The sequence below is a fragment of the Crotalus tigris genome, unplaced genomic scaffold, assembly GCF_016545835.1.
Source record: "Crotalus tigris isolate CLP2741 ecotype Arizona unplaced genomic scaffold, ASM1654583v1 scf7180000020326.198739, whole genome shotgun sequence".
Classification (NCBI taxonomy): domain Eukaryota; kingdom Metazoa; phylum Chordata; class Lepidosauria; order Squamata; family Viperidae; genus Crotalus; species Crotalus tigris.
The window spans coordinates 190,733-198,739 of record NW_024097966.1 but is presented as its reverse complement, the minus strand read 5'-3'; the positions used below and the strand labels follow the sequence as shown (position 1 = coordinate 198,739).

General features: G+C 48.1%; 1 protein-coding gene across 1 annotated transcript; it reads left to right on the top strand.

The window, feature by feature from the left end:
* Positions 1-216: 216 nt before the first annotated feature.
* Positions 217-1,394, top strand: LOC120318627 (zinc finger protein 436-like). Its single transcript, XM_039366484.1, has one exon. The coding sequence runs from the start codon at positions 350-352 to the stop codon at positions 1,061-1,063; it is 714 nt and encodes a 237-aa protein (XP_039222418.1). The 5' UTR covers positions 217-349; the 3' UTR covers positions 1,064-1,394.
* The last annotated feature ends 6,613 nt before the right edge of the window (positions 1,395-8,007 follow it).

The following is an 8,007-nucleotide window of genomic DNA, read 5'->3' as shown; positions in this document are numbered from 1 at the left end:
TTCCCTTCCCATTCCCTTCCTTTCCTCCTTTCCTTTCCTTCCTTTCCTTTCCTTTCCTTTCCTTTCCCTTCCCATTCCTTTCCCTTCCCTTTCCTTCCCATTCTCTTCCTTTCCTTTCCTCCTTTCCTTTCCTTTCCTTTTCTTCTCATTCCTTTCCCTTCCCTTTCCATTCTCTTCCTTTCCTTTCCTTTCCTTTCCTTCTTTTCTTTCCCTTCCTTTCCCATTCTCTTCCTTTCCTTCCCCTTTCCCTTCCCTTTCCCTTTCCCTCCCCTTTCCCTTTCTTCCCCTTCCCTTCCCTTCTTTTTTCCCAGGTGATTGGCAGGACACTGAAAGTTACGGAGAGTCCCCTATGGAGTCCTCAGAAACAACCAGCCCTGAAGCAGGAAAAGAGACCTTCCAGAATGAAAAAGAGCCTCCCAAACCATCCAAGAGCGAGAAGTGCTCTTCCCCTTTTCGGGATGCCGACATCCACGATCTCCTGGTCCCGCAAGAGGGTCGCCAAGGGAAGTGGAGGATCAAGTGTCCCGTGTGTGGGAAGATGTGCAAATATAAATCAGACTTCAACCGGCACCGCGTGACCCACACGGGGGAGAAGCCGTATCGATGTACGGAGTGCGGCAAGAGCTTCAGCGACAGTGGCACGCTGACCGCGCATCAGAGAACCCACACGGGGGAGAAGCCGTACGAGTGTAGCGAGTGCGGGATACGCTTCAATCGTAGCGGGAGCCTCAAGCGGCACCAGAGGACCCACACGGGGGAGAAACCCTATCAATGCCTGGAGTGCGGGAAATGTTTCAGCCTGAAATCCATCTTGACCACACACCAGAGGACCCACACGGGGGAGAAGCCCTTCAAGTGCATGAACTGCGGAAGGAGCTACAGTCGTAAAGGCAGCCTGGATAGGCACCAACGGGATCACCCGGGGGAGCAAGCCTACATCTGCGCGGAGTGCGGGAAAAGCTTCGTGGTCAGCGATAACCTTCCCGCCTACCGAAATCACGACGCGGGGGACCAGCCGTATAAATGCATTGATTGCGAAAGCCGAGTCATCAATTTGGTCTAGCCTTCACATCAGAGCCTGCTCTGAGGGGAAGCCCTGTGAAAAGAGGAGACACCTAACCTTGTTTGGGAAGCCAAAACGACCCACCACGCCCCCCACCCCCACCCCAAGAAGGGCAAAGCTTTAAATGTTTGTATATTGAGAAGAGTTTGGGGTGTGAATGGCAAACGGCCTTTGCATCGAAGGGGTCACACAAGCAAGGGGTCCAATAAGGAGGGCTGTGAAATTGAAAGCAGGGAGAAAATTAAAGAGAGAGAGAGAGAGTCAGTCTGTGGAGAAATTCATGAGAGAGAGAGAGAGAGAGAGAGAGAGAGAGTCTGTGGAGAAATTCATGAGAGAGAGAGAGAGAGAGAGAGAGAGAGAGAGAGAGAGAGAGAGAGAGAGAGAGAGAGAGAGAGAGATTCTCAGTCTGTGGAGATTCTCAGTCATCCAAGCCACGGTTGTCCCAAAGGTGCTTTTTCACAAGGCAACTGGACTTTCTCGTTTTTCTTTGAAGACGTTTCGTTTCTCCTCCAAGAAGCTTCTTCAGCTCTGACTGGGTGGTGGGGAATGGAAGGATTTATACTTCTTGCAGACAGCTGGTCATTTGCATTCTTTTTAGAGGCCACTTGGATGTATACCTGTGTCCTCAGGGTCAATTGAGTAATGCAAATGTGGAGCCTTCTTGTAACCCTTTTGCATCGCTCAGCTGACCCTGAGGACACAGCTAAGCCTCCAGATGGCCTCAACGATTCTCTAAAACAGGGGTGTCAAACTCAATTTCATTGAGGGCCGCATCAGCATTGCGGTTGCCCTGGGGGGGCCGGGTGTGTGTGGCCAGGTTGGGTGCAGCCTACTGGGTAGGCGTGAATGGAGTGGGTGTGGCCTACTGAGTGGGTGTGGCCAGCTCTACATCATTCACGTCAAGGGTGCCTGTGGGGGCCTGGGCAGGAGTGGGACAGATCTGAGGGTCTCAGAAGGGTGGGACCGGAGCAAGCGCCAAGGCATGGTCCATTTCTTCATTCCTCACAAAGGGTGACACCTCCCCAGCATGCACCCAGGGGGCGGGGGCGATGTGGCAGGGGCTGGTTCCTCACTGTTTCTAGACGGCCTTGTGGAGCTAAGACTGAATGTGTTTCAGCCTAGATGGCCACCACAAAATTGTACATTGGTTCCAAGCCGGCTGGGCCAGGGCCAAGGCAGCGGGGGCCGTTCCCTCACTGTTTCCAGGATGGCTTCGCGGGCCACATGAACCCACTTTGCAGGCCGCATCTGGCCCCCGGGCCTTGTGTTTGACATGTCTGCTCTAAAAGAAGGCAAATGACCAGCTGTCTGCAAGGAGTATAAATCTTTCCATTCCCCACCATCCAGTCAGAGCTGAAGAAACTTCTTGGATGAGAAGCGAAACGTCTTCAAAGAAAAAAAAAAGTCCAGTTGCCACCTGAAAAGGCACCTTTGAGGGGGAGAGGGGGGGGGAGAGAGAGGTGTAAAAAAAGTATTGATTGCAGAAATATTGAACAACTCAACCAGATTTCTGGATTGTACTTCTCTCTGGTGTCTGCGAAGTCCCCCTTTTCTATTCACCTCCCTCCCCCCCTCAAAAAAATCTGGGCACTGAAGAGTGCTCAGCCTTCAGCCAATCCTTGGAGTGTTTTGCATGGTTTGGGGGCAGGGGAGCATTGATTGGCAGATGGGGCATGGGAGTCAGCTTGAGACAGTCCCATTGTGCAGATCCTCTCCAGACCCGATCCTGTTTGGCTGTGCTGCAAGGGCTGGGGTGGGGAGAGGAGTGGGAGTAGGAGTTTATAATTCTGAAAAACAGCCAGACTTAAACAAAATGTGCAAGAGTGTTGCTGACATCCTGCAGCTCTCCCTGGGAAAAAAGAAAGAAGTAGAAATGGTTTTGAGAGTAAACCAGAATGAAAGGGGTTGAAAGACCTGCCTGAATCAAACTGTATAACTCCTCAAGAGTTGCTTTGATCTTCAAATAACCACAAAATGTAAAATAAAGTTAGAAGCAACTATCAAAAGCCGAACTAAGTTATTTTGAAAGTGGAATAACTGCCGCTAAAGAGACTGACAGGAGGAGGACAATTGTATAGGCCATAAAGAAGAGGGAATTAAGCTATTTTCCAAAGCACCTGAAGGCAGGACAAGAAGCAATGGGTGGAAACTAATCAAGGAGAGAAGCAACCTAGAACTAAGGAGAAACTTCCTGACAGTGAGAACAATTAATCAGTGGAACAGCTGGCCTCCAGAAGCAGTAAATGCTCCAACACTGGAAGTTTTTAAGAAGAGACTGGACAGCCATTTGTCCGAAATGGTGTAGGGTTTCCTGCCCGAGCAGGGGGTTGGACTAGATGACCTCCAAGGTCCCTTCCAACTTTACTACTATTATTATTATTATTATTCCTGAGGAATTCTGGGAGTCAAAGTCCACAAGTCATAAAAGAGCCAAAGTTGCATACCCCTGGTATAGTAGTCTTCGATTTAACAGCCGTTTGTTTAGTGACTATTCAAAGTTATAGTGGCACTGACAAAAGTGACTTACGACCGGTTTTTACACTTAACAAACTGTTGCAGCATCCCCATGGTCATGTGATCAAAACTTGAGCCCTTGGCAATTGGCATATATTTATGACCCTGTCAGACCTGCCCCAATCCGATCCCTTAGGGCAGGGCTTTTCAACTTTTTCACCCATTGTACCACTTTTAGGATATGGCAACATCCGAGTACCATCAGTTGCCTAGCAAGGTGTCAAAAACTTGATGACCCCCACAAAAAAAGGAAAAAAGTGATAAAGTACAGGTAGTCCTCGACTTACAACAGTTCGCTTAGTGGCTGTTCAAAGTTATACAATGGCACTGAAAAAAGTGCCCCCCCCAAGCCACAGCCGAGCAAGACACCTGCCTGCCCGCCCAGCCATACTCTTCCTCCTGTCCGAGGTTTTCATTGTTGTGAGCATTTCTGTTGAGGATTGACAGCGGGGGTGGGGTGGGGGGTGTTTGGTTTTTATTCCCCCCATCCGCTGGGTGGTTGCAGCAGGTTTTGGTCACTTCACATGACCCTGGGACACTGTGACCGTCATAAATATGAATCAGTTGCCAAGCATCTGAATGTAAATCACAAGATTCTGGAGATGCTGCAACATTCCAGCTGATCGGCGCTTCTTCTGGGCTCAACAGAAGTGCCAGGATCAGTGCTGAGCTCCAGCTGGAACCTGGCGCTGATCCTGGTGCTTCCGCTGAGCCCTGCAGCTCCAGCCATCTCGCTCAGGCTTGTGGGGTGCTGCCACTGGTTCAGCTCATTCCCCTCCCCTGCTCCCACTTTTCTAGGATGGCCATGTGTTGTTGTTAACTGCGAAGTCGTGTCCGACCCATCGCGACCCCATGGACAATGTTCCTCCAGGTCTTCCTGTCCTCTACCATCTTCTGGAGTCCATTTAAATTCACACCTACTGCTTCAGTGACTCCATCCAGCCATCTCATTCTCTGTCGTCCCCTTCTTCTATTGCCCTCAATCTTTCCCAGCATTCGGCTCTTCTCCAGTGAATCCTTCCTTCTCATTAGGTGGCCAAAGTACTTGAGTTTCAACTTCAGGATCTGGCCTTCTAAAGAGCAGTCGGGGTTGATCTCTTCTAGGACTGACCGGTTTGAACGCCGTGCAGTCCAAGGGACTCGCAGGAGTCTTCTCCAGCACCATAGTTCAAAGGCCTCAATTCTTTTGCGCTCAGCCTTTCTTATGGTCCAACTTTCACAGCCATACATTGCAACTGGGAAAACCATGGCCTGGACTATACGCACTTTTGTTGGCAGGATGATGTCTCTGCTTTTTAGTATGCTGTCTAGATTTACCATAGCTTTCCTCCCCAGGAGCAAGCGTCTTTTAATTTCTTGGCTGCAGTCCCCATCTGAGGTGATCTTGGAGCCCAGAAAAATAAAATCTGTCACTACCTCCATTTCTTCCCATCTATTTGCCAGGAATTGAGAGGGCTGGATGCCATGATTTTGGTTTTCTTAATGTTGAGTTTCAAGCCAACTTTTGCACTCTCCTTCTTCACCCGCATCAAGAGGCTCTTTAGTTCCTCTTCACTTTCTGCCATTAGAGTGGTATCATCGGATGGCCATATACCAGGTGCCAATGTACCACAGGTGGTACTTGTACCACTGGTTGAAAAGCCCTGCCTTAGGGGGAAAAAAGCCTTCGACTCTGTTTGGTTAAAGCAAAGAGTTCTTTTACTAAGGATGTTGGTTGCAGTAAAAGTCGAGCCAGCTCTGAAATCTCCCACGCTCACTAGGTACCCAAAATAAGGTGTAGGTTTGCCCTCCAGTCCATCCCTCCCTCCGGAACCAGTCCATTTCCATCCAACCGGAGCTTGCCAAGATGTTATGACAACTCAGATGTTTGGGCGTAATTCACATATTTTTCAGGGTGCCTGGCCATGGGATGCCGGCACAAATAGGATCCAACTATTCTGGTCCTTCTCACCTGTCATTCCCCTTCCTCTCAATTTCCTATCGCGTACATACAAAGCTTTATTGCCTTTTCATCTTTCCTTCTTTCTTTCTCCCCCCCTTTACCCCCTTTCATCCTTCCTCCCCCCCCCATTTTTGTTATGGCAGGATGCCTATGAAACTCCCCCCAAGCCGAGCTAGGCAGATCTGACAGACGGTTGCACTGTCCCAAGGTCATGTGATCATCATTTCTAACCTTCCTAGCCAGCTTCCAGCAAGCAAAGTCAAAAGAATCAGAATCAGAATAGAGCTGGGAGGGACCTTAGAGGTCATCTAGTCCAGTCCTCTGCTCAAGCAGGAGACCCTATACCAAGGGTAGGTAACCTTGGCTCTTTTTATGACTCCTGGACTTCAACTCCCAGAATTCTTGAGCCAGCCATGCTGAGGAGAAAGGGAGAGGTTTCCAAGCTGAGCCATGCTGGCTCAGGAATTCTGGGAGTTGAAGTCCACGAGTCATAAAAAGCGAGGTTGCCTACCCCTGGCCTATACTATTTCAGACAAGTAGCTGTCCAGTCTCTTCTCAAAAACCTCCAATGAAGCATCCACAACGTCTGAAGGCAAGTTCCAGATTCACTTAACGACCGTGTGATTCACTTAACGACTGCCGCAATTCACTTAACTTGTGGCCCCAAAAAAGCTCATTAAATGAAGCAAAACTCGCTGAACAGCTGCCTTGATTAGCATCAGGAGTTTTGTGCTCAATTGTCAATAAGAATTATCTGTAATGAACTGCTCTTTTGGCCTCAGAGTGGTAGTAAGGTGTGTATTTGTGTTTAGGTCATTTTGCTACTTTGAGGGGGAAAAAATGGCGATTCACTGGAGATCTTTGGCCAAGGAATGAACGAAACTGATGCGCAGCGATGACGGAACAAAGAAATAAAACTGCAGATTTGGAGAACCTCAAAACCTGCATATCACTGGGGTAGAGAAACAGGTACTTAATTTTTAGGAAGCAGGTGGGGGGGGGGGAAGATAACCTGTCCTTGCTAGAACAGTAAGCCAGGCATTCACCCAGGGAAGGCAGATGGAATATTTGTTAGACACAAAAATAGTCACAAATTGAACTCCACTCAGAGTTACAAATAGAAAAGAAGTTTATTAGACTTCACAACAAAGTCTAAAAAAAAATGACGGTTTGCAAAGCATGGTGGATTCAGGAAGGCAATGCAATGTAGCCAAGCACTGAACCACACCCCAAATTCCAAAATCACATATTATTATAATATCCTATCGTGATGCCCCATTCCCTCCCCCATGGCCTCATTGGCTTAGGCTTTGGAGGTTACAATCTATCAAAAGCGCCTAAACAGAATACATTATCTCTGCCCCTGTTTGCTTACATTATACTAATAAGATCCCTCCCCTACTATCCTATATCAATTCTAGAGGAGAGATGTCTCCCATATTCTACACCTGTAAGATCAAGTAGAGGTACCAGGCACCAGAAGGTACTTAAAAACAATTCCTAGATAGTGACTCACACTGGGCCCCATGGTAACTCCTGTTCTCCCCTCTTCCTCCACCTGAGGCTTGTATGTTCCCTATATACTCAAAGCATCTACTCAGGCAATTGATTATACAATGATAATTATAAAATATAAAATATGATTACGTGATAATACTAAAAGCATATATATTTTTATTTTTAAATTTCCTCCACAGTCAGAAACACCACTGTCTGATTTCAATGGTTGATCCTGTTAACATCCACTGGATTTTAGATAAAGTCAGTTCATAATGTATAAATCCTCAGTACAGAGCCGACAGCCTTGGCTAAGGGATAAAGTTGGAAAAGCTGTTTTCCTGGGGAGTTACTGCAAGAGATTCATCATTCCTTCTCTTTCCTTCAACTCCCAGAATTCCACAGCCACTTGTCTGAAATGGTATATAGGGCAGGGGTGGGGAACCTTGGCTCTTTTATGACTTGTGGACTTCAATGGCTCAGGAATTCTGGGAGTTGAAGTCCACGAGTCATAAAGGGGCTCCATCTAGCCATGCTGGCTCAGGAATTCTGGGAGTTGAAGTCCACGAGTCATAAAGGGGCTCCATCTAGCCATGCTGGCTCAGGAATTCTGGGAGTTGAAGTCCACGAGTCATCAAAGAGCCAAGGTTCCCCAACCTGGTACAGGGTCTCCTGCTTGAGCAAGGGGCTGGACTACAAGACCTCCAAGGTCCCTTCCAGCTCTATTTTGATTGGTTGACATTTAAAATTCCCTGTTGGAAGCGTTTGCTTTCTTCCAGTAAAGGGGGAAAAAAATGGAAACAACCCTGAGAACCACAAAAGGAGTCACAATTCCTTCAGAGCAGCAGCAGCAGCAGCTGTAAAAACTAAAAGGCTGTAAGGCCCTGTTAACACAAGACGACTCCGCCCTGTTTGCCCTTAAGAGTCTTGGTCCTGGCAGCCTCTAGCTTCAGAAATAAGCAGCGCATGCGCCTGGAGTGGGTTGGTGGGA

Bases quoted from the DNA above. Each gene is read 5' to 3' on its own strand.
- LOC120318627 (XM_039366484.1), top strand. From the start codon at position 350: ATGGAGTCCTCAGAAACAACCAGCCCTGAAGCAGGAAAAGAGACCTTC.